The following is a 25,527-nucleotide window of genomic DNA, read 5'->3' on the forward strand; positions in this document are numbered from 1 at the left end:
AATCAGATGGTGCAAAAATATCTCTTTGATTCAGTCCTGTGTCACTGAGGTTCATCTCTTTGTGGCTTTTATTTTGCCCAGGACACTGTTTATGATCTAACTGATGTTTGTGTGATGTAATAGCAGGTTTTGAAAAGGTAGTTTTTGATGTGGTGCACTCAACAGACGCCTCCTGTGTGTGAGGTGCCACCAGACATGTCTTAAGTCGATTTATTCTTTGTGCACACTGAGGAGCCTCCATTTTCCGATCGATGTCTCTTGACTGGCAGCTGTGATCCTTTAAAACACAGTCTGACTGACTTACTCCACTCTTCACGTCCATCTGGGTGATTTGACTCCTGGCCTTTGACCAGAATCTGATGTTTTGAGATGCACTGGTTTGTTGAAAGAGTTTAGATGAATTTCCTGTAATTGTCTGTATATTGTTTTCTTCCTGAGGTCTTCTGAGATTAGAGCCTGATGGAAATGTTGTATCCACTTTAGTTTCATTGTTGAAGCCAAACCGTCGTCTCCTGGTCTCAATATTGGGTGAGACAGTTGACTGATTCAAGAGAGGCTCTGCAGTTTGAGTGTACTTCCTACTCTGAGGGTAGTCTATACATTTCCTGTGAGTAGCCAGTCCATCAAAAGCCGACTGAGCTTCTCTCTGAACAACATTAGCAAACTGAATCCCTTTAGATTCTGAAAGAGATGTTTGTGTACCTGTCGCTCCACTTGGCAGAAACTCCTGCTGCTGTTTGATGTTTGGCTTTAGTTGAGGGATTGCAGTAATGTCTATATTCCTAGGCGGAGGCTTTGGTTTATCTTTTGCTGTATTTTCTTTTTTACTTAAACCAACTTTGCCTTGCGATAAGCAGGAATTCAGAGATGTGGCCACCTGTCTCTGGGACTCAGAGTAAGTCTGATGTCGAGACTGCATCTCTCTGCACGTCATGGGACAAGCTCTTCTCAACGCAGGATGAGTAAAGTCCAGTAAAGCTTCTTGGTCAAGAATGTCATGCTTTGCCTCATTTGAAGGCCTCTGTTTGCTGGACTCAACTTTAGTGTTCGATATGGTAATTGATCTAGCACGTCTTTCTTTAGCAACAGGAGAAGGCTGCTTGCCTCCTCCGCTATCCAAACTCATCCCTCGGCACAGGGAGGTTGGAGATGGACTCAGTCTGGGTGTTGGGACAGTCAGAGTTGGAGAAACACTTGGCTTCGGCTGAGGCTGGTGCAGTAATGGAGAAGGATCACTCAACTGTGAGGCGGGGAGATGAAGGGAAGCACTTGGCTTTGGTTTCAGAGTGGAGAGAGTGGGAGAGGAATTTGGCTTTGGAGCAGGAAAAATGGAGATGCTGGGCTTTGCAGAGAGAGTTGGAGAGCTATATGTTTTGGGCTTGGTTCTTGGGAGGGTTGAAGCTCTTTCTCCATGGTTCCTCTGTGAAACTGGAACAAACGATCTGGAGACAAAAGAGGGAAGAAAAAATGTAAACTGCAAAATGAATTCAGTACAATATTTACTACATTACATAACACATAAAACTGAGCTAGAATACAAGCTACCGCTTCATTTACCTGTCAGTGTTTGTCTGTTTTGTGTTTTCATAGATGAATCCCTTCTCGTCAAATGATGGGATTTGAATGGGTTTCTTCTTGATGACAGGAGAAGAGAGGGAGAGAGGAGGTGACAAGCAGACCGATGGATGTTCCGTTGTTTGTTTGGAGGATGCAGCTACTTGAGGGATCAAAGGTGCCAGACGGTCAAAAACACTCATTCTGTTTTACCCAAGTTGTGAGGAAAGATGGGAAAAGAAAGACTGATTAAATTGATTGGAGAAATTAATATATATAGCAAGGATTTATGTCTATAAACATTTTCCACATGTCACAATCTGACAGTGGAGGAAGACGTATTCAGATAAAAAGTGGCAATAACACAGTAGAAAAGTACTCAATTACAAGAGCTGCATTCAAAATCTTACTTGAGTTCAGAAATATCTGCAAAATGTACTATACTCGAAGTACTCATTATGCAGAAAAATGGCCCCTGTGAGTGTCATATTTAATAATATTGGATTGTTAATATTAATGTATGATTGAGTAGGTAGCATTTTACTGCTGTAGCTGGTTGAGGTGGAGCCAATTTTATCTACTTATATACTGTTGTGTAGTTTAATCTGTGACAGTGCATCACATTCCATAACTTCATCATGTTTTCTAAATAAAACTTGAATCTGCAAAGTATCAAGCAACCATAGCTGTAAAATAAATTTTGTGGAGTAAAAAGTACTAATGTAGATGTACCAAGTTATTGCACTGCACAACACTGCAATCTGAAACCATATGACTGCTCTGCACTAACACTGTAAATTCCACTACATTGCAAATCTTTACAATGAAAAATGCACGTTTTTTTTAAGTCGCAATAGAGGAAAACAGACACGCACCTGCTGTTTGAAGCTCTGTCTCTGTTGTTGACACACTGAGTTTATTAAAGAAGTCAAAGAGTGCGAGACGTGGAACACAGCAGTAGGAAGTAGTGGGCAAAGAAGTGCCATTCTCTCCATTCCTCGGCACTGAAGCTGCACTGTTTCACTCCCACTCTGGTCTCTTATTTTGTTTGGTTCATGGGAATTCTGAAGTCTGAATGTGGTCTTAGTAGCCTGTCTGGTTACAGTGCAGATCAGTGGTGGAAGAAGTACTCAGATCCTTTACTTAAGTAAAAGTACAAATCAAGTCCTGCATTCAAAAGTTTACAAAGTACATAAGCAAAATGTGAAGTAGATGTGAAAAGTAAAAGTGCTTGGGCCTGTGACTGATACATTATTATATATATATTACTAGATTGTTAATACTAATGCAGCAATTTATAAGCATCACTCTACAGGCCCATCCAAAGGGTCGCAAGATAAATCTGAGGAGTCGTGAGATGATAAATAGGGAAGCAAATTAAAAAAAATCTAATCTCTGCTACACAGATTTGTATTCTTGTTATTTTTGGGTTTTTTTGCGTACAATTTTCTCTCATTGCTCTTTGTGAAATGTTGGATGTATATACTGTATATATATTGGCTTATCATATGTTTTTAATGTAGAATCTTAATTTTAAAAGTAACTTAGTAACTACAGCTGTCAGATAAATGAAAATGTACAGTGCAAGTACATAAAAATTGTACTTAAGTATAGTACTTAAGTATAGTACTCCACCACTGGTGCAGATACACTACACAAATCTTAAATATTATTTTACTCAGATATGATCAACATGCAGAGAGTAAATCCAAAGAATTGAGTCAATCAAACAGTTTTATTTTGTATGAACAAAGGAAGCATATGATCATCAAAAGACGGTCGTTACACACCCACAGTTTCCTCACCATGCTGCAAAGTAAAAACAATGAAAACAAAAAATACACACATTGAACATTACCAAATACTATTCTTCTGTAATATTGGTCCGTCTAGGGATAATCTCGGCACCTTGAATAAATCAGTTGCATTTATTTGGTACATATTATGTGAATAAAGTCACTACTACACCATTTTGGCACAGTGGCACTAACACTCCACATGCTTCTCAGCAGCTGCCATGCCGACATCTCCACAGAGAGGATTAAAACCCCTCCCTGCAGGCAACACATTCATTGCACTTGTCATTCACTTCACTAATTAAATGCACAATATCAGTGAACTTCATGATACATGTTAAGTGATTGTCGAATTACAAAATGTAAAAGTTGGCACAAGTATAAGATGGCATGGAATTTACATCATGTTTCAAACACATTTCTAAAGGGCAACATGTCCTCCAACCACCTGCATGTCGTCTTCTCCTCCTTGTGCATTTGACTTCATTTGAAAAAATCTTTAAAACCCCTCTGCTTCACTTTTCCCTGATCTCTACAGCTTAAAGTATGTTAGAGATCAGAGAAAAGTTGGAATGGTAGGACAGTGCTTGCCTTATCAGATAATCTCTCCTCCACCTTTCTCTTCCATTTTCTTTCTCCATTTTTAAGGTGTTGGCTCCCACTGGTGTCCTGGCAGCACCCTTATCCAGATGGCCTGCCGCCCGCCCGCCCGCTCCGCCTCACCCTCTTGATCATATCAGGGCATTGCTATCGTCATCTCTGCAGTTCACACTGGCCACCAGCGGGTGATGCCGGACTGTTTTGTTGCTCCACTTGTGGGCATCCTGCAGCCCAGGCTCTAGGAAGTACAGGCACGCTCCGAAGCCTGCCAGCACCAAAACCGACACCAGCAGGTAGAGGGGGACGAACCAGTCCAAAAACAGCCACGACATAACTGCTGTCAGAGGGAAGGGATGGGAGGGTGGAGGAGACATGGGAGGGCAAGACATGACGGGAAGGAAAGAGAAGGAGGCGAGAGGAGATTTTGGGGAAGGGTGGATGAGTAGAGTTACTCTGTTATTTGAAAGTAATCCTTGCAAACACTCTCTACTCTCTACAGGGTGAGATATCATGCGTGACAAACTGCAGCATCTCGGTATCATTCCTTAGAAAGCCTTCCTGCTCCCGCAGATGTAGGATGAGGCACAGGAATCAAGACATTACACAACCAGCGTCCAGCAGGCAGCACACTGTCTTTCATTGCTTCGATCAGACTGATTTTTAATTTGCAAACACACACAGGTGTTGCATTCTAAAAATAGTGCTGTGGTAGTAAATAAAGCCGTCGTGCTCACCTGCAGACACTGCTGAATCAGTCGGCCTTTCTGTGTTTGATGGTATGCGACGTGCAGCAGCTGTGAGTCAAATCATTCATTAGATTATCTCCAGCGCCGCAGCTCCGACTGTTGCATGCGAGACGGCAAAAATCACAGGTGCTCTCTCTGAGAGGCACAAGAGACAGAAGCTGCATGCAGCTTCATCCTCCAGCTCCTGGCTCTGACGTTCAAAGGAGGGGTGGGGGTTGCTATGACAACACCCCTGCTGATGGCTGAGAGGATGGAGGGAGTGGGAGGGAAACTTATATAACTATAATCGGGGTTTTTTGTGGTGGGGGGGGGCAAGCCCTTCAGATGCCTCTGGATGCTCACCGCCTTGCTGCTCGCTGCGTAAAATAAATTCCACTCCATTTAACACTAAGGCCATCACACAGTTTATGTGACACTGAGAGAGAGTAAGGGCCTCTCATATCTGCTCTGACTGACGGCAGCTGCAGTGTTTTATGAAGTCACTCCCCTGAGAAAAAGGGTGGAAAAAAGATTTTCTTTTTGTTTTTTGTCCTGCTGGTTCCAAGACAAAAGCTGAAAACAGAGAAGATGGCCTACATAATGAAAAGTTGTCAGAGGATGTCATCTCCGTTAATGACTGCCATTTTTAGCTCATTCTGCGCAAGCATCGGATTCATGAAAAGCAGCCGAGTTAAACAGATCAGCTTCAAATGAGGAGCTGTGATGTTTGAAAACAGAAATGATGACATGTGACACACTGCCTGAATAAGTTACATGAAGAAGTAACTTATTATAACTATTATTTGAACAATGTAGGATTGTATTCAGTTTGGAGCTTTACATATATTTTTCTGTCCTGAAAGCTGAAGCTGATTTGAATCAGATCTGATCTTAGACAACATTGTAATATAGCCTATTATAAAATATCACACTTTGTCACTGGGTTAGAGCTAGGAAGTCTTTTATTTATTTTGCCTAATATTAGTGGAATTGTTTTTTATTTATTTTATTATATAATCAAATCTATCTGATTGGATTTTATACTTTGTTGATTTTAATTTGCTGCCTTGGCTGAGGCACTTTGTAAAGATTAATATTATTATTCTTATTATTAAAATCCTAGACTTATTTCCCTTGTTTTCCCTGGTATTTTCACAGTCCAGTTATATTTGCATTTTAAAAAATCTATTCTAAATATGTTGCTGTATATATTGCATATTTGTTGCTGTATGAGAGTTAGGTTCCTTAAGGAACTTCAGCTTATTTGGGGGGTTTAAGGCCTATTATTGCTACTGCTGCAACTACTAAACCAAAAGATTACAACACTAAATCAAATTTAACTCGAGGATAATTTATTCAGTGTTTTTTTCTGTAATACCTTAAGAATTTAAAGAATGCAATAACGAGGTATCAAATTAATAATAAACATTATAAAAACATAATATAAATAAATAATAAACAAATTACACAACATAAATAATCACTACAAACAAATACAACAAATAAACAAGAATTTGCAAAAGTTGTTCTGAAAACACACACACACACACACACACACACACACACAAGTAAAAGTTTACACATAACCAACAATCTTGACAGACTACCGCTATCAGCTTACAAATGTGAGTTACAAACTCTGCCCAGTATGTGACTGATGAAGTTTGTAGCAGAAACACGCTAAGAAGTTATATTTACCTTGCCTGGCTGAAGGCTGGCCAACAGCTAGTGAAACCGACAGACACAAGGATATGAGGACTAACGTTAGCTCTTTACATTTTCCAGCTTTGCAGTGATGTTAGGGTAACTGAGTGAGAGAGTGAACAAAACAACATTTCTTATGTAGTGGGGGGAACGTTAAACCCTTTTTTTAATGTCAGTTAACATAGCTAAAGTTAGCATTTGCGACTCTACGGCTGTTAGCATCATTGCTAACGTTAGCTAAAACTACAGGAATGGTAATGCTACATACAGGCTGTATGCTGTTTGATGGCAACTGTTGTAGCTTAGACTGTGTGTATGAATATTATACATAAACCCATAGTGTGTGTGTGTGCTGGGACACACATCTACCTATAAGTGTATTAAAATAATTTAATGGTTTAAAGGTCCATGATGATTAGAGAGCTGGGATTTCCTACTGTGAGTGAATGCACAGTCACATCAGTTAAGAATATACCAACTGCTGCCAGTTCATTTAATAGAGAGTAAGCTGAGAGGCACCACTCAAACTCCAGGCCATTACTCAGAGGGTGTAATTCCTATGCCTAGTAAATAAATATGTTCATTACAATGTTGTTCGAAAGATGTGGAACATTAAAAAAAAAACCCATTAACTTCAAAGAAACTTGAATACAGATTTAACAGTTGAATAATACCCCAAATGTATGAAAGATGTGGAACATTTTAAGATTTGAATGGAGTTTCTAGCTGAAAGAATGAATGAGTAGATGAGACTTGAAAAAGTGTAAAAATGTCTAAGCATGTGAATGTGCTTGGACCCACATGTATGAATACATGACAGAGAGCGAGAAGCTTCCCCCACACTGAGAAATAAATCAATAAATCGCTAACCATTTATTTAGTTTATTATTTTATTTTTGTTGTAATTTCCTTTCAAATCAACGAAAACACTGCAGTAGACCAATGCAGTCATGAATGCTGGTCACAGAAACCTCAGTTCTTCCAGGAGCTTCCTTGAGTAAAAGGGGTCATTGGGTAACCCTAGAAAATAACCCTTTTAGGCACTTGGTTCCTCTCGAAGGTGCTCGAGGACTCACTCAAATTAAAAAGGGTTCCTCCAGAAGCTGTGAGCTGAAGACAAGTGCTCCAGAGGGTTCTTCCAGGAACCTCATCCTACAGAAAGGTTGCTTGAAGCACCTTCAATGTAATTTTAAGTTCATTGGGTACCCAACTGGCACTTTTAGTTTTTACAATGTGTGACAAATAAACTTGAAACTTGAAGAAACTTTATAGTATTGTTCAAATAGTTACATATCATGGCAGAAAAAATGCACTAACAATATTGTGTTAATGACTGCTCTGATGAGCACAGTGTACTGAGACTTGAAGTGTGAAATTTCACAGTGAAAATGTGTGTGTGTGTGTCCACTATGCTGGCAGCCGCTGTGAGAGCACTTTGGTCTGCAGGAAGTCAGAAACAAGTGGAGCAACGACTTCAGGATTACTCAGATGGATGTGATGATCGCCTGGTGCTGTCACCACTGTGTGCTGAGAGAGAGAGAGAGAGAGAGAGAGAGAGAGAGAGAGAGAGAGAGAAATGATGATGAACATTTGAGTAAAATCATGCAAAAACTGAAAATCTTATTCTTATATTTCAGGTTTCTTTGTTCTGTCATTCAGGGTTTTTTCATAAACAACTAAGTTCGCTTTGGCAAAAGTTCACTTCTCTCGCGTTTTGTCTTCATTAATCTGTTGGTTTATTTCTGTTACTACATTAATTCGTGCTATAAATACTGAACAATTTGCATATTGGTTGTTTACTTTGCATATATCACAGTTACATCCTTTTCTACCCTGTCTGTTTATTGTTCATTCTGCACATTTGTTTATTTTTACATATATCTATATGCACTTTTGCTACTGTTTCCAATATCTGGTTAGAACTGCATTTTGCTGTACTGTTGAAACTACTCTAATCTCATTTCGTCCCTCTCTGATTTCTCCATCATTTCAGCTTTCCCACACTGTCCAAGTTCTTTTCATTCACAAATTTTTACTTAATCATATCTAGCCAAACATCTTTCTTCCCCTGTTCTTTGAGCCAATTGGTCGATGGTCCACTGTGATCCTGTCTTTTTGTCTTTAGGACCTACTATTGTGCAGCGCACCACCACCAGTGACTTCAGGGGATCCTCTCCTATCTCCTGTCTTCCTGGGCTGATGTTTACTGAAGATACTTGATGTCGATGGACTATAATCACCAAAGTCTCTCTGCTGCTAACCTCAACATATACTGTTATACACTTCCACTTGATCTCTTATTATTGAAGCTATAATCAGAAGCATTTAGTTGATGTACATCTTCTATTCTCCCCTTCAGTACTTGACCAATTTGCAGCTTGTTCAGTAGGTCAGCATTAAGGTTCCCAACCATTTACGTCTAGGAGAACCTGTAATCTATCTACCATGCTTGTAAGGACTGATGTTGTTAGAAGAAAGGAGACATTTATCAAAGGCTACTTTAGAAATTGTGTTGCTTTGACGCTATTTTGAAAACAGGTTACTTTACAAATTTTATTTCAGGTAGAAAAAAAAAAGTCAATGCATAATATTTGTTAGAGTGCCCCAAGATGTATGATCTAAAACATCTGTCCAATTAAGAACGAGAACCTCAGAACATAAATCAGCCATCAGACGGGTGGTAATCTAGAAACACTACAAATTAAACATGAAGCTTATTGGATTTTAACATTAAATGTCTCCAGCTAATTGAAATGAGGAATTGCACACGTCTCCTTTCCTGTAACAGCTTGTAAAACATACAAACTCCAATGACTCATGATGGCTGCCCTGATATTTTCATTGTAGTGTAACCACACAGATATGTTTGTTCATTATGTAGTTGTTTTGTTGTTGTCCATATTGGTTTGACATTGTTTTAGAATTGCCCATATGGCTCACATTAATATCGGTTTGCTTGTATAATCTGTATACTGTTTTGTGAACTAGTACTCAGCCATGAAACTGAAGGACTGTAGACTTTTTTTCCACAGCAGACATTTTGACTTGTCATAGCAGGAAAAGCACAGGTGAAACAAACTGTTAACAATGGCTCAGTTCGATTAAGTGTCCCAGTGAGCCAGCATGCTAAATGGAGTACAGTCATATATAATGTTATTAACGACACCTGTGCTTTTCCTGCAAAATGTCTGCTTTGAAAAAGGCCTATTGTACACTGAAGAAGGCATAGCCGAAACATCTGTGCCCCCCCCCCCCAAATTCTCCAGGCCGAACAGTGTTTAAAACACTAACACTGCTTGTTTCAGCCTACATGTGTTGGTGCAGGGTGAGTCAGGTTTGTCACACACTGCAACACGATGAAAGCCGTTTAGTGTCTTCACCTCACATGGATGATGTCTGTCTGTCTGTATGCTTAACCCTCACCCTCCTGGTCCTCTACGATGGCACATCTATTTAGATTTCTTTCTCCAAGATTCAAACTCACATTTCTTTCACGATAGCCTTGGAGAAGTGAGGTAAGTTTCTGTTGGTTTGATTCTGGAAACGTTGTACCGAAACCTTTGTCTGCTCTAGAAAAACAGAGATTTTGAAAAGGTTTAGTATGACGCGCTTTGCTTTTATTAAGGCACATGAAATTATTGGATTATGAAGCCCAAGGGGACATGGGACGGACATGTTCACATTGTAAAAGTGTGATAACATTATAATGCAAACATCCATGTTATTGTAGTGCTGAATATCTTACAGAACAACAAGAACAGAGGCTTGAATCCTCGACTGCATCTCCAGAACCTGCTCCAAACTGATGCATGCTATGTTTTTCTGAAAACACAAAATAAAACACACATGTGCTGTACAAGCTGAGCGCTAAACCTCTGGTGGAAAAAATAACAAGTTAGCAAAGAAGCGGCGGAAAATGTGGGGGAAGGTTTGAGGGGTTAAAAGTGACTTACAAAATTAACTCTCAGGTCTCTGGAGAACACAAATCCTGCTGAAGAGAAACACATTCAGCTGCCAGCAGATGAGAGAAAGCAAAGTGAGATTACTCCTCTCTGAGAGGAGAAGAGGAAGATAAAGACGGACCTCCTTCAGCTTGAACTAGACCTCGCTCTAAAAGGATGTGCACGGACTGTTCAGACAGAGTCGGGTTTGCAGCCAACAGCCTGAAAGAAATAAAATGCTTTAGCCAACAGCTGACCACAGAGACAATGTTGCTAGAAATCTGATAGTCCTTTATGAATTACCAACAACTGGAATGATATAATACCTCTCAACTGCCTTCTCATAAGTGTAAACTCTTTTCTTCTCTTCTGTCTTCTTCTCAAACTGAAGCATCTCATCCATCCCCTGCCTCATCACTTTGGATATTTCAGTCTGCAGGAAAAGAAAAAGGAGTGGAAAGTATAGCAGAGCACTTTTTTATGATATGAGATACAGTATATGACTAAAAAGAAAGGATATATTATATATTCATATATTATATTCAATATTATTAATATGACTACTTATATCGAACAAATTTATAAATAAAGGATTTAGAAACAACATTTAGAGCCTCATTGTGGAAACTAAACTTGACAGAAAATGTTTTTCTGTTTTTTAGACTTTTTCTGTTGGTGTCTAGTCAGACTTTTCTACAGTGACTGTAGTTTGAGGTATCACAGTGGTTTGTACTGAGTCTGTAGGTAGGAATCCGTAGGCGTCCAGAAGTACAAGAGCATCCACCATCTCAGGATACAGTGCACTGAACTGTGGGAAACACAATTTGGACCACATGATGATACCACATACCAAAAAGCAGCAAAATAGTCTCTGTATACTGTGTGAAAAATAGGAAGCAGATGAGACACTGACACTCACCATTCCAGCAATGTCAGCACCTGTAAATAAAGAGAAGCTCTGCACTTTAAATGACTTTGTAACGCAGCAAAATGTACAACAGATTAAGATTAATTCAGCTCTAATGGTGCACTCACCCATACTGTGGCCTATGATGGAGAATTTCTTCAGCTGCAGAGCTGTGGGAGTTCATTTCACAGATCATCAACCAGGCAGGTTCAGTATCTCATCAGAGGACACAGAGATTCTGTAGATCTACTGTCCTTTAATCATGCGCATAATAAATAGGAAGTCCTGGAGAGGTCTAACCTCCTGTTAAAACCTACACTGATGTTTGAGTTTGAATAAATAAGTTTAACTCAAAAAATTGAGTTTTGAAAATAAATAATTCTGCAACTTTTTGAACTCACACACCGTCAACGACTCTGCGTACATCCGCCACGTACGCAGGGAAAGAGTAGGAAACTCCAGCAGGACGATGAGATGACAGGCCGTGACCTGCCAGGTCCAAAGCCACATATCTGCACTCTGAGGGGAAGACAGAGTAGACGTGTAAAATACTCACACAACACATTTTGGGTAACAATTTATGTTACGGATCCATATTTTCTTAATTACTCCCTAATGATTTCCAAGGAAGTTTCCGGGAGGGAGATATCTAATTTGTAACTGATTATAGGTAAAATAGAGCCCGAGATCGTTATTTGAGTTTAGTAAGTCCAGTTGAGTTTATAAGTACTCGAAAGAACTGCTCCATTTAAGCCCAAGTTTATGTTAATTAATCATTCATATATTAGTGGACACTTTGTTGTCTGCACTGACTTCCATGTTCATGGAATCTCATAGTGTGAGCAGAAGAAAATGAACTGAAATTGATTAAGCCTGCAAGTAATCATTATTTTCATTATTGCTCAATCTGTTTATTATTTTTACTATTAATCGATGAACTGTTTAGTGTATAAAATGTCATAAAATACTGAAAAATGTCCAACACAATTTCCCAGCCCCTAAGTTGACATCTGCAAATAACTTCTTTAGTCAGACCAGCAGTCTAAAACCCAAAGATGTTAAATGATTACAATGATATAAAACACAGTGTGAGACAGGAAACATCTAATGTTTCTCATTTTTCATTTAACAAATGACTGAAATAACTAATCAATCAAAATTGTCAGCATTTATTTTTCTGTTTAGAAGAAGTACTCAGATCCTTTACTCAAGTAAAAGTATCAATACCTCACTAACTCCATTACAAGTAAAAGTCCTGCATTTAAAGTTTTGCTTAAGTAAAAGTACATGGGTATTGTTAGCTAAAAGTAATTAAAGTACAGTAAAGTAATCAGTATGCAGCCCTTTCAAGAGAACATTTTATTGAATTGTAATCATCTATGCATTAACATGTATGCAGCATTTTAATGTTAGCTGGTCAAGTTGGAGCTGATTTTAACTATTTTATATAATGATCACATTGTGTTTCTTTCTTAAAATAAGTGGAAAATCTGCCAGTCTTGTTAGATTGTTTTAACCTGTTTCCGACAGAAATCAACTTGTTTAAAGAACTTTTTTAGAAATGAGTGTGAGAATCTTGAAAGAAGACAGAATAAGGGATTGCTGCTTTTGAATCAAGAAAAATGTCACCTTATTCTAGAAAAATTCAAAAAACTGTTGACCTCTATTAACCGGTTGAAATGCTCTCACTGCAATGGAAGATTTTTTCCACTTGTTTTAAGAAAATAAGACTTTTAGGACTCAATAATAGACACAAATAAAATTAAGTTATTTTGCAGAGTTTACATTACATGTATGCAAAGTGTTAATCTACAATGTAAATCCAGTAATCAGATAAATGTAGTAGAGTAAAAAGTACATTTCTCTCTGAAATGAGTACACGTGTAAAGCAACACAAAATGAGTACAAGTACTTGGGTAAATGTACTTAGTTACATTCCACCACTAATGTATAATCTAATTACTTCAGCCCTAGAATTAATTAATCGGAAGTCTACCAATTGAAGATTGTCTCCATTTACCTATAATCATTAGCAAATTTGATCGACAATGACGGACCCATAAAATAAAGCTTGTTTCCTGAAGTCTCATTACCTACTTGCCAGTAATGGATTACCTTTGGGCAGAAGTGGAATAAGGGTGTTGAATGTACCACAGTTGTCAGCCCAGCCGTGCAGGCACAGCACAGGACGACCGTGATCAGGACCCCAGACGCGACCTCTGATCTCTCCCGATGGGACCGGTACCGAGAGCTCTGAAACTGGACCCACAACACAGAGCAGCCATCAGTCTGCAGCTCAAACACAAGAACTTCAGAGAATCAACAGCTGATCAAACTGTTGGGATTATTATATAATTATGATTGTATAGCAGACAGCCAGGAGAAAGAAAGTGCTGTTTAAATACAACAAACTATCTGATTGATAGACAAACACCATCTCACAGAACTGAACTACATCCATGACTCCTGACAGTGGGTGAAGTGTCAAACCTGTCTCTTCATCCTGTACCCTTATTGAAGACACTGCCTGCTAGTGTTATTGTAGCCTGGTTGACATTTCAGTGTCACATGATTCTCAGTTTAAGTCTCAAAACAAAAATCATCTGCAAAACTCAACAGCCTGCAAATTGGCTACAATGCACTTAATTCAAACAAATCCCTGACGGGTACAGACAGCTCTGAAACTAAAGTCACACACACAAAGGTTTGACAGATAAGAGAAAACAAGCTAAAAAAATAAGTGCTGTTTGGATGCTGGAGCCGAAAAGACGCCATTTAAACTAGTAAACATGTGCATATCAGTGAGTTTAACTACTGTGGACTTGTTAAAACGTCCACTAAGTCTGGCTTTGTTAACGTTACCTTCTTTGGACATTGTAGTTAATGTTGCACAGTGTCTAACGCTCCGTAAGGTTTGCAGCAGCGCAAACATCTCTACACAAACACAACAAACGAACTAACACGTCCTCGGTCCGTGAAACTCCATAAAACTAACTTCCGTGGTCTCTGGCTGCAGCCGAAAGATTTCATTGCATGAAGCAGCATGGACTTGAAAGGGGCGGGCCTTTGTTTCCCTCTGTAAGGGCTTTCAGGCAGCGCCTCTATAGAAATAGTATCTCTGTCATTGTATTTACCTGGTCTTTCGAATCTGGAGCTGTATTATCCAATGCACTGTGGTGACAGATGTACTCAGATCTTTTACTTAAGTACAAGTAGTGATACCACACTGTAGAAATCCTCTGTTACAAGTAAAGGTCCACCATTGAAAATGTTACTTAAGTAAAAGTACAAAAGTAAAATACACATTATGCAGAATAATATATATTATTGGATTATAATTAGTGATGCATTAATGTGTTTATCACTTTAATGTTGCCGCTGGTAAAGGTGGAGCTCCTTTTAATTTATTTATATATTACTTTACATCCTGCTGGGTAGCCTGTGAATTTCCCCCTGGGGACGAATAAATACTTGATATAATAATAGCATAATTTATTTATTGATTATATTTTGTATTGTTAATCTCAATCTGCAAAGTAACTAAAGCTGTCAGACAAACGTAGTGGAGTAAAAAGTACTAATATTTGCCTCTGAGATGTAGTGGAGTAGAAGTAGAGTTGAGTGGAGTTGCATAAAATGGGAAATACTCAAGTACCTCGAATTTGTACATAAGTATAGTACTTGAGTAAATGTACTTAGTTGCTTTCCACCACTACCAATGCATTAGAATAACTCTGCAACCTGTAATCATACCCATCACAGGCTACCTGAAGATGCACATTTTAATTTAGTTGGTGTCTGATGACATCTGTCCTCTACCAGGCTAAACATAAATCAGGAGTCAAAGGATTTGCTGAACCCAACCATCAACCCAAAATGGTTTGACTATATTTCCACACACGATGTAGGAAAGTTCCCACTTCCATTCTGCCGTTCCTGCACAAATTATCCTGCTCCAAAATCTCTCTGACACAACAGTTGAATTACATGAATAATTACATATAAAATTGCTGGTAATGTTATAAAATTGTGAATCTGTGTGGCATTCCCACTGTAATCCTAGATAATCAACAATCTGGCTCTCGTTGGCAGATGTTACACAATTTCCTTTTTTCAGGTCAAAAACATACTGTCCAGATTTCCATTAGTATGTATGCCAGTCTGTAATTTTATTCACCCCCATGCAGATTTCTGCAAAAACACAAGTGTCTACTCAGTCACATTCATGTAGAGAGACACAACAAATACAACACAGGCATGAACTATATAAACAATATATCATATAAAAAAACTTCAGAGTTGTCTTGGATAAAATGTTGTTCATTTATCTACAAACAAAGAAACCACCTGATAATGTGTTGTTTGACAATCCCTTTAAGGTTTTTAGTTAAAAAGAGACCCACAAACCTGTAATGTGATTTATTGTCCACCCGGATTATTTTGCTCCGTTGACCTCATTGGCTGATCTTAAGTCGACGCAGATGCATGATGTGACAATGGGGTGGTAAAGGTGCTGGGAAACCAATCACCGATTAGGCTTTAACAAAGAACGTTTGCATTTAATAACTAAAACTCATGCCTTGCCTCTTTGCAGTGTTGGAATGTAAGTACATTTACTCAAGTACTGTACTTAAGTACAATTTTGAGGTACTTGTACTTTTATGGAGTATTTCTGTTTTATGCTACTTTATACTTTTTACTCCACTGCAATTGCAAATAGATAGATAGATAGATAGATAGATAGATAGATAGATTTTTTATTTTTATTTTTTTCACCCCGCCCCTCAGACAGCCTGAGTCCGCCACTGATGATGGTCAACAGTAACATGATCAAAGATTAAATTATTGCTAAAGATTTAAGGAATTGTAGCTTCATAGATTTCCAACAGATAATCCTCCAAAATAAAAGCCATTCTTAACATGTTCAGTTTAAATGCTGCATTACTGAAAACATGCTGTAAACAAGATATTGTGTGAAGAGGACACACACTTCAGAGGAACTGTGCAACTACTAAAATATTAACAAAAGGCAGCAGACATCTAAGAGACCTGACGTACCACAGTGCATTTCAAACATTCCTCAAAGACAGCAGGTACAAGGTGAAATAACTACTGCCTGCGAATACACCTGTAGGGCAGCAGGAAGGCACCGAGCCAAGAAAAGAGCTCAGCAGCCTGAAGAACACCTGACAATCCCAGACAACTAAGAAGAACCATACAGGAGCAGGCTGTCATGATGTAGACTGGACTTCAGCAGTCCAGCAATTCACAGTTTTTGGTTTCCAGATGTTCACCATCACGCTTAGAAACTATGTGTGTTTGTCAGTCTGGCAGAATAAAACATTCAACCTGAATTTTTAGCCAAGAGTGTGGCTCGAATACCATGAAATGTGGTACTTTCAGTGGCCATTTTATTAGGTACACCTGTATAATTTAATGCAGTCCAATACAACAGCTCAGCCATAGGATCTATCATTACAAAGCACGGTCTCTTTTTTTGACATTGTCAAACATGTGTAAATTCAATTATATGTTTATTATTGAGGTCATAGTTAAAAGGTGGTGTTGTACTCGACTACCTTATATTGAGAGGTGTTTCTAGTTCTTTGTCCTCTCTATTTACATACATGAGGGGGGCACAAATATTAGGAACATCTCTGAATGTAATGCAGTCCAGTACAGCACCACCACTATGACCACAATGCTAAAATATATGACTATGGCTATCAACAAAAACCTGCTGTAAATGCATAAAAGTTAGCACGCCAATGTTAGCATTCAACTTCAAGCACAGCTGAGACTATACAGCTCAGGCTGACAAAGTACAGCTTTGATTGATGAAAACTGAGCCGAGTCATAAAAAGTAAAGCTGACTAAAGAGTCTTAAAATTGCTACTGTAGGATAATGCCTTTTCATTTGGGTAACAACATGGCCTCTACTCTGGCGCTGTAAGCCATATTTTACAGTTTTTCCCCACTAGTGGTAAGAATAGAAACGTTTTCATGCTTTTTCATCCTTTCACCAATTTTGTTTTCTGGTGTATAATGAACATTGCAGCCTTATGAGACTGCTCGAGTTTTAGTCTTGTTACATTTAAAGCGGAACTCCACCAATCCACATCAAAGTCTGTTTACAGGTCTAGTGGAGTACTACTGCATATGTGAAATAAGTTGAATAAAGCCTTTCGTGGCTCCGGAGGGAGCTGCGTGAAATCTAATAAATTACCTCAAGTGATGTCACTTGAGTCAGCTACAAATTTGAAATGAAAACAAATCTGAGGGTGTGGAGAAAGAAGTGAGCTTACCAAACCTCTGTAGCCCGCTCCTCAACTCTGCTAGAGGCTAGCAGCTCGAAGCTACACTAGCTGCTACTAGCATAACACACTAGCATAGCTGAATCTCTGAACGAACTGTCGGCAGTTGAGTTGCATTGTGGGTAATGCAGGCGCCAGGTTTTGACAAGGAAGAAGAATGCGTGTAATAAAAAATACGATATCTCTGGTTCTCTGTGTTATAGAGGTACAATGGTAAATCACTGGAGTACTCTTTTAAGCTAACGTCTCTTACTGTACCATGCCATCATCGGCCAAACATGTTTTCAAGTGTTCAACTCTTCATGGTTTCAAATGGTCACTGTGATAATTAAATTGATGTGTTACAGGAGCGTTGTTTCTGTTTAAATACATACAATACTGCATGAAAGCCTGGTGTTGACCTCTGTCAGCACAAAAGGAGAACATCTGACTAATACGGACTTGATACAAATTCACTGAATTGAGTAAACCTGGTTGTAAACGATACCTATTCACTGGATCAAAAAGCAAAAGATACAAACTGTGCCAAAACCACAATTTGGCTGTCTTTTGCTGAAACGGTCTCTCCATCTCACCCAACACTCCCCCTTCACTATTTTACAGACTATCTGGAGTTACAGAAATGCAGCTTGGTGTGAAACATGGCTTATATTGCTCGCAATGCCACTGTCACTCAACAACAATAAACATTAATATCTATTAAACTACTTTAAGTAATTGAGGAGTCCACCATAGGTAACACGAGGCAGTTCGTTGATGCTAAGACAGCTGACTGACTGACTGTGTTTAAGCACCAAGGTTAGTGTAAACAGTACAGTATGAACACAAGAACTCACAACTTTAACGCATTTTAAGTTGTTAAAATCAGCAGTGTAATATGACTTAAGGCACAACTTGATGCGTTTTTGTGTTTGCTATAACTTAGAGGTCTGTTTGTCTGTTAGTCTGGCTGACTGTGTCAACACTTGGGTCTGCAGGAAGTCAGACACATGTGGAGCGACGACTTCAGGATGGTTCAGATGGACGTGATGACTGCCTGGTACTGTCACCACCGTGTGCTGAAAGAAAGAGACAGACAGACGTTTATCAGTTTAACCTGCAATAACTGATTTTTTTGGCCACTTTGGGGCAGCAGGGACAAATTGTGTGCACAACATTGACATATCATCATCTTTTAAGTTGATATGATGAACTTGTTAGCAAACTGTTGTTTATTTACACATCCAGCAGTAACAGAGCAACATTATCATTAATTTGGAGTCGTGTTTCTGTTCAATTGATGAATGTAAGTCCAATATTCATGCTCTTTTATCTCTGTTTTTGGTCTCCACCAGATCCTGAGGGAAATATTTGGCTTTTTAGCTGCTAAATGCTCCACTGTGTTTACCAGCTAGCCTTTTTCGTTATTGAAAACAGCTGCCTGCGGCTGAAAACGACACTATGAGAGTGAACCAAAACAGTAAAGTTGTGGGCCGCTAAGCAATGTGCTGAAACTCACTATAAAGCTCCGTAAAGCTGAGGGGAGCTGCACATTCAAGTGATAATTCTCTGTACGAGCAGCTCTTTCAAATTGTTATTATAGAAATATCGATTATAGATAGCTGCTTAAAAAAATCATTAGTATTCTGACATCTTGCGTCAAAGCAATTCTGACATCCACTGAATTTTTCTATCACCAGCTGACTTGGAAAGAGACCATCAATGGAGACGTTTGGTTGATGCACATCCTCTGTTATCTCTCTCATCAGCAACACTTGACCAAGTTCCAGTATGTAGGTCAGTGTTGAGGTTCACAGCTATAAAAACATTCTGCTGCCTCTGAGACACTGAGCTCGTACTACGCTGCTGCATTTGCATCTGTGCAGCTGTCTGTCTGTCTGTCTGTCTACAAGGCACAATTACACACACAGGCTTAACGGCTAAAAATAAACAGGAAGGTGCAAGCGAACCTACTTTACACAAATAGACTGTAAAAATACGCTCACATTTCTGTCCCTATAGGCCCGGAGAAGTGCTGATGTAAATTTCTTTTGATCTGGTTCAGCAAATATTTTCTCAAAGCCACTGTCTGCTCTGGAAAGACAAAGAAAAAGATTGGATGTATATTTAGTGAGGTACATTTTACTGGTATTGTACTGAGTTTAGTACATGTAATAAGGAAATGTGAGGTAGAGGAATTTCTTACAGAACAACAAGAACAGAGGCTCGTATCCTGGACTGCAACTCCAGACTCTGCTCCAAACTGATGCGCACTATGTTTTTCTGAAAACACAAAACAAAACATACCGTACATGCGTTTTATGGGCTGCGTAAGACGATACCATTGGGAGAAACAAAGAGGCAGTTTCTCAACTCAAGTGATGAGTTGGTGCAGTTCAGCAGTAAGCTACCAGATTAATACGAAAGTCTCGGGAGAACACCACTCCTGCAAGACAAAAATATATTTTCAGCATAAAAGTAAAAACAGTGTTATTATTCAGAGTGAACTCATTTTTTTCTATAAGGAGTGCCGATAACAAACATAAAAGCAGAAAAGGGGAAGATAAAGACGGACCTCCTTCAGCTTGAACTAGACCTCGCTCTAAAAGGATGTGCACGGACTGTTCAGACAGAGTCGGGTTTGCAGCCAACAGCCTGAAAGAAATAAAATGCTTTAGCCAACAGCTGACTACAGAGACAATGTTGCTAGAAATCTGATAGTCCTTTATGAATTACCAACAACTGGAATGATATAATACCTCTCAACTGCCTTCTCATAAGTGTAAACTCTTTTCTTCTCTTCTGTCTTCTTCTCAAACTGAAGCATCTCATCCATCCCCTGCCTCATCACTTTAGGCATTTCTTTCTGCAACAAAAGAGACAAATGATGAAGGAAGCAATTTAAAACTCCTGACAAGAGTGGATTGTACAGCACAGCTCTCTGTGAAATATTATGGAGTAATGCAATAATATAATATGAATGTTTAGCACTGAGCCAAAGGACAAAACTGTGCCAGACTCAATTACATTGGTGACTAAGAGCATCGGACATCATGAAGTCGAACACATAAAACGTAATTTAATACCTGTTTCATGATCATACAGAGCAAAGTATGAAAGTATGATGAAAAACCAGTACGGACGATATGACCAAGAATTATTTATTGTTATGATATTAAATTCTATACTTCTTTGCTGTATATAACAATAATTCCTAATGATATAATTGAATTAAATTAATGCTACCTGGATACGCGGCATAAATTAATATATATGAATTAACCACTAAAAATGATTAATTAATTTCAGTTCATTTAAGTTTTTGCTAAAATCGACACTTGCCCATTCTGAGCTGATGAGCTTCCTAGCTGCTGTAGCGAGCGGTAGTGACAGTGTTTGCTGCAGGTCTGATGGTTCTGACTGAAACCCCCACAGAAAAGGATTAAACAGCCTCCTGCAGCACAATCCACTGTCACAACAATCACCACTCTTGTGCAACGTCTCCTGACAGCCTGCAATCAGATACAAAAACATTTTATAACTAACATTACTGCCTACAGCAAATAAGAGACAATATTTAAAACTATAGTAAATTCAATTTAAGACTTTTTAATATCGTCTGAGGCCTTTTTTCCCCCAGGAAACTAAACTTAATGACTTTTAAGGCTTTTCAAGACCTGCAGATACCCTGGGATTGTATTCCTGGAGAACGGCAGCTTTCTTCTTCCAGAAAAGACAGGAAGCCACGAAAAAATAACAGATTGTCCACTTCTATCAAAAGTGTCTGTTGTCTAGGTCAACTTTTATTTAGGTTTGCCAAGAGACATTTTTTGTGACTGGTAGTTGTGCAGACAGTTGGATGTTAAATGTGAAATAAAAAGCCACCTGTCACGGTCTGATTTTGAAGCATTGCTTGGAAAGTAAATGATAACTTCCACAGTAAAAGACTGGGGAAAAATCTAAAGCAACAACAGGGAGGACTTATGAACTAGTTCTGCAGCCTGGTGTAAATAAATATAATATTTTGCATCAGCATCACAGAGGAAAGCATCACAACTTCAAAGTACACATTATTTTTCTTCACCCTTAACTAAACAACAAATTGCTGCCCTGTAGTAACTGTAGTCTGGGGTGTACAAACTGTTTAAGTACCAGATCTGTAGGCAGGAATCCATAAGAGTCCAGCAGTATGACAGCGTCCACCATCTCAGGATACAGTGCACTGAACTGTGGAAAACACAATATGGACTAAATACCACACAGTGTAGCAAAACAGTCTCTACAGAGTCAGTATATGTGTTGTACTTACCATTCCAGCAATGTTACCACCTGAAATAGAATATTTAAAAAATAAATAAAGTGTAAATATAACATACCACAAACATTTTAATTGCTCTAACTCCACTGCACTCACCCATGCTGTGGCCTATGATGGAGAATTTATTCCACTGCAGAGCTGTGGGAGTTCATTTCACAGATCATCAACCAGGTTCAGTATCTCATCACAGAACACTGAGACTGTTTTTGGTTGAAAGACAACATCACTACTGTGGTTTAACTGCAGTACAGAAGCACTAGGGCTGGGTGATACAGTGAAAACATATCACAATATTAATCAGAGTTTATCTGATATGAATATACAGTATATTGCAAAGGAAAATGTGTGCAAAAAAAAAAAAATCACATACAATCTTTGATTTGGCAAAAAAGTGAACTTCAAATTAAAATCTTAACAGGAGCTTTCAACTGCAGTCTTCTGCAGCGGGAGGAGTTTTATTGGTTGTCATGGAGATAGCTCAGTTGCCATCATGTTTGAAAACACTGTAAAATATGGTTGACAGCTCCAGAATGAGCTAGTAAGTGGACCTTGAGTTAAGAACGCTTCAAAGGCAAACTCTTCAAATTAATAAAAGAAAAACCTTCAGTAACTAAATAACTCTTAATTTCTAATTAAAATTAGCTCAGAATCATTAATATAGACAACTGACGTTTGTAAAACGATAACACGACATGTTCATATACTCAAGATATGTTTCCACTGAAAGTCTCTGAATTATCACCCAGCCCCAGGACACACTATGTCCTGGCAGAGATTGAACCGGTCACATGAACAAACACTGATGTCTGATTTGAATTAGTGGCTAAACACGTCCTGAAACGTCTTGAACTCACACACCATCAATGACTCTGCGTACATCCATCACATACGAAGGAAAAGAGTAGAAAACACCAGGATGACGATGTGATGACTGACCGTGACCTGCCAGGTCCACCGCCACATATCTGCACTCTGAGGGGAAGGACAGAGAGAAGGATGGAGTCTCACCAACTGATTGTCACATTAAGGAAACACTTTCTCCAGCAAATTTGAGTGTCTTGAGCCACAAAAAAAAAAAATCAACAATTCAATCTACAATTGTAATGTCAGTGTCTTGGCGAAGGGCAGTGGTAGTAATATCATTATCAAACATGCATGCAGAAAAGAGTTCAAACCCTTCTGCTGCCTCTCACCCTTACAGCTGAGCTACAGTACCTGCAAGCAAAACCTGCACTGCACGGGCGCACACTTACCTGAGGAAAAGTCTAATCAGACACACACCATACACCTGTGTGAGCTGGATAGTCTTGTGAAAACAGAACGTAATGTCGAATAAATCAAGTTAAATTATCAGGACAGTGTGTTGGCAAGGGAGGAAAGTTGGCCATACTGAGGGTCAAACCAGGGAGCTTCTTTTCTTTATTTTACAATTATTTTGGGCCATTTTTGCCTTTAATTAATTGAGTATATAGCTGAGAGGTAGGCAGGAAATATGGGTGCAGAAAGAGAGGGGGATGATGGTACATACAAGTAGTACAAAAAGCAGGAAGTTGTGAGGGAGACATGGAAAATTACAGCCCTCGCTCAGAAAATAATTTCCCAGAAAGTTTAACTTGTAACTCTGAGTGGCAGCAGGAGTAGCTGAACATGTTGAAACTTTAAACTACGCATACACAAAAATCAAAGTAAAAAAAAAAAATCAGCCTTCAGTTTCAATGGTAGTGGATGAGAGTTTGACAGCGCTCTCCCCATCAATCAAGGTTTAAAGGTTTAGATTTATACTTTTTGAGAGCGAGAGGAGGCTTGTGGCAAAACTTTAGGGTACTATATAAGTGTGAAGAGTTAAAACTGGGATGCTGAGAGCACGGTTAAGTTTTACATGGGGCCTCCAGTTTACTACAACAACAATTACCTTTGGGCAGAAGTGGAATAAGGGTGTTGAATGTACCACAGTTGTCAGCCCAGCCGTGCAGGCACAGCACAGGACGACCGTGATCAGGACCCCAGACTCGACCTCTGATCTCTCCCCATGGGACCGGTACCGAGAGCTCTGAAACTGGACTCACAACACACTCTGGTTTAGCAATACTCGTGAAAGGCTGTAACCCCTTCTGTCGTCTGTATTAGTTTTCGTCTGACCAGTAATATTAACAGAAAGAAGAGGTTTCTGTGAAAAATGCAAAAGGCCCTATCTACAGCCAGTGTTTGGTTTGTCCATTCTGGGCTACTGTAGAAACATGGCGGTGCAACATGGCGACCTCCGTGGAAGGGGACCCGCTCCCTCTGTAGATAAAAACGGCTCATTCTAAGGTAATGAAAACACAACAACGAGTGGCAAGTTGTTTTAAGTTGGATATTCAGCAGACATTCTCCGGATCGAGCGAGGTCCTCTTAAAACCAATGGTTTTTTTAATACCTTCATACTGACTTGCCCATATTAGCGAAAATTATGATTAAAAAGATTATACAAAAATTGGTGTGATGTGATACATGTAAAATTCATTTATTTTACAGAAAAATTTTAATAGAAAATAATGGCAGTGTTTTCAGTAGCTTCCATGTAATGTGACCCAGTGACTCCAAATCAGCACCAAAAATAATTACTACACTGGACACATGGGACACCCTTACTGGATATTAGTTCTTCTGTTTTAAAAAACAAAACAAAACACACATTTCATACCAATACAAATTTGTATATTGATTTTGAGTCAGTGGGTCACATTAAATTGAAGCTAGCAACTGAAAAGAAATCATGAATTCTCTATTAAAAAATAAAGGTATTTATTATTGTTGTACAGTCTGCAGCTCATACACAAACACTTATAAAACTACGAGCAACATCTCAAATTCTACTGACATGTAAACACAATTCATTTCACTCTTCTCTTCTCTGTAAAACAGCTGTCATGGTTTTACCTGCTTGTTTCATTGTACTGGAGTGCAGCTGTCTGACGCCTTTCAAAGCTCGCAACATCTTAGAGAAAACCTCTGCTGGACAGCCGGTGTGATTAAAACCTATAAAAGTAAGAAAATATTGTGACAACACAAAATAAACTTGTAACCGACTTCGTACTTAAACTCTTTTCTAGCCTTTTTGACATTCACTGCCGTTTTCCGGGTGTTGAAACGCCACGTGATAAGAGCTGAAGATGCTATTGGATAAACGGACATGTGGCAATGCAGTCTGGACCAATCACCGTTAAGAAGAGGAGGGGCTTACCTTTCACCCGATAACCGTTGGCCAGCAGAGGGCCTGATCTTTGTTGTTACTACAACGATAAAATATTCATGAATAGTCCAAAATTTAATTTGATAAAAAGGCAGTGGCCAGAAACGTAAAGTCTTAAGCCTTGATGTAAAACAACTAAGCGTTGGAGTAGGCCTCAAGTTTTCTGGGCGTTTGATTCAGATATGTGGATCATAGAAACTGAACTTCTCCATGTTTAGTTTTGACTCTAAGGACAGGAAAATCGGTGTACATCCAAATAATCTCAGTCAATAATCCTCACAGTCTTAAAATAATTCTGTTCTTCACAGCTTCTGATTTGTAACTGAAAAGGTGGAGTAGCTGAATATCATTAAAGTCGGCGTTTATTTGGGTTGTTACTGACCATTTCATTTTCTGTTTATCAACATTTATTAAAAAAAGTAGAATTAAAAAGATATCAGTCCTATCCATTGGATCG

At 38.9% G+C, this 25,527-nt stretch overlaps 3 protein-coding genes across 9 annotated transcripts; all 3 read right to left on the bottom strand.

Moving 5' to 3' along the window:
* Window positions 1–200: 200 nt before the first annotated feature.
* On the bottom strand, window positions 201–7,108 carry LOC122874108 (proline-rich receptor-like protein kinase PERK10). Its single transcript, XM_044191715.1, has 5 exons — window positions 6,374–7,108; window positions 2,430–2,649; window positions 1,558–1,758; window positions 479–1,442; window positions 201–356 (listed from the first exon to the last, which is right to left on the bottom strand). The coding sequence occupies exons 3-5, from the start codon at window positions 1,755–1,757 to the stop codon at window positions 201–203; spliced, it is 1,320 nt and encodes a 439-aa protein (XP_044047650.1). The 5' UTR covers window position 1,758; window positions 2,430–2,649; window positions 6,374–7,108.
* A 143-nt stretch (window positions 7,109–7,251) lies between these two features.
* On the bottom strand, window positions 7,252–14,500 carry LOC122873921 (serine hydrolase-like protein). Of its 6 annotated transcripts, none has more exons than XM_044191273.1 (12): window positions 14,090–14,500; window positions 13,343–13,486; window positions 11,633–11,746; window positions 11,356–11,397; window positions 11,240–11,259; window positions 11,042–11,128; window positions 10,647–10,753; window positions 10,463–10,542; window positions 10,333–10,370; window positions 10,125–10,201; window positions 9,864–9,948; window positions 7,252–7,906 (listed from the first exon to the last, which is right to left on the bottom strand). In XM_044191273.1, exons 1-12 carry the CDS (start codon window positions 14,157–14,159, stop codon window positions 7,787–7,789), a joined length of 984 nt encoding a protein of 327 aa, XP_044047208.1. In that variant the 5' UTR covers window positions 14,160–14,500; the 3' UTR covers window positions 7,252–7,786. The 6 variants fall into 6 exon arrangements, with proteins under 6 accessions (XP_044047208.1, XP_044047209.1, XP_044047210.1 ...); XM_044191274.1 differs by having other exon boundaries at window positions 10,333–10,367; window positions 14,090–14,496; XM_044191275.1 differs by having other exon boundaries at window positions 11,054–11,128; window positions 14,090–14,493.
* Window positions 14,501–15,371: 871 nt separating this feature from the next.
* LOC122873920 (serine hydrolase-like protein) lies at window positions 15,372–24,982 on the bottom strand. Of its 2 annotated transcripts, XM_044191271.1 has the most exons (12): window positions 24,758–24,982; window positions 23,751–23,894; window positions 22,697–22,810; window positions 21,935–21,976; window positions 21,830–21,849; window positions 21,673–21,747; window positions 20,280–20,386; window positions 20,096–20,175; window positions 19,932–19,966; window positions 19,727–19,803; window positions 19,527–19,614; window positions 15,372–18,599 (listed from the first exon to the last, which is right to left on the bottom strand). In XM_044191271.1, the coding sequence occupies exons 1-12, from the start codon at window positions 24,813–24,815 to the stop codon at window positions 18,456–18,458; spliced, it is 984 nt and encodes a 327-aa protein (XP_044047206.1). In that variant the 5' UTR covers window positions 24,816–24,982; the 3' UTR covers window positions 15,372–18,455. The 2 variants fall into 2 exon arrangements, with proteins under 2 accessions (XP_044047206.1, XP_044047207.1); XM_044191272.1 differs by lacking the exon at window positions 23,751–23,894.
* Window positions 24,983–25,527: the final 545 nt, after the last annotated feature.

This window comes from Siniperca chuatsi, linkage group LG3 (assembly GCF_020085105.1).
Source record: "Siniperca chuatsi isolate FFG_IHB_CAS linkage group LG3, ASM2008510v1, whole genome shotgun sequence".
Taxonomy (NCBI): Eukaryota; Metazoa; Chordata; class Actinopteri; order Centrarchiformes; family Sinipercidae; genus Siniperca; species Siniperca chuatsi.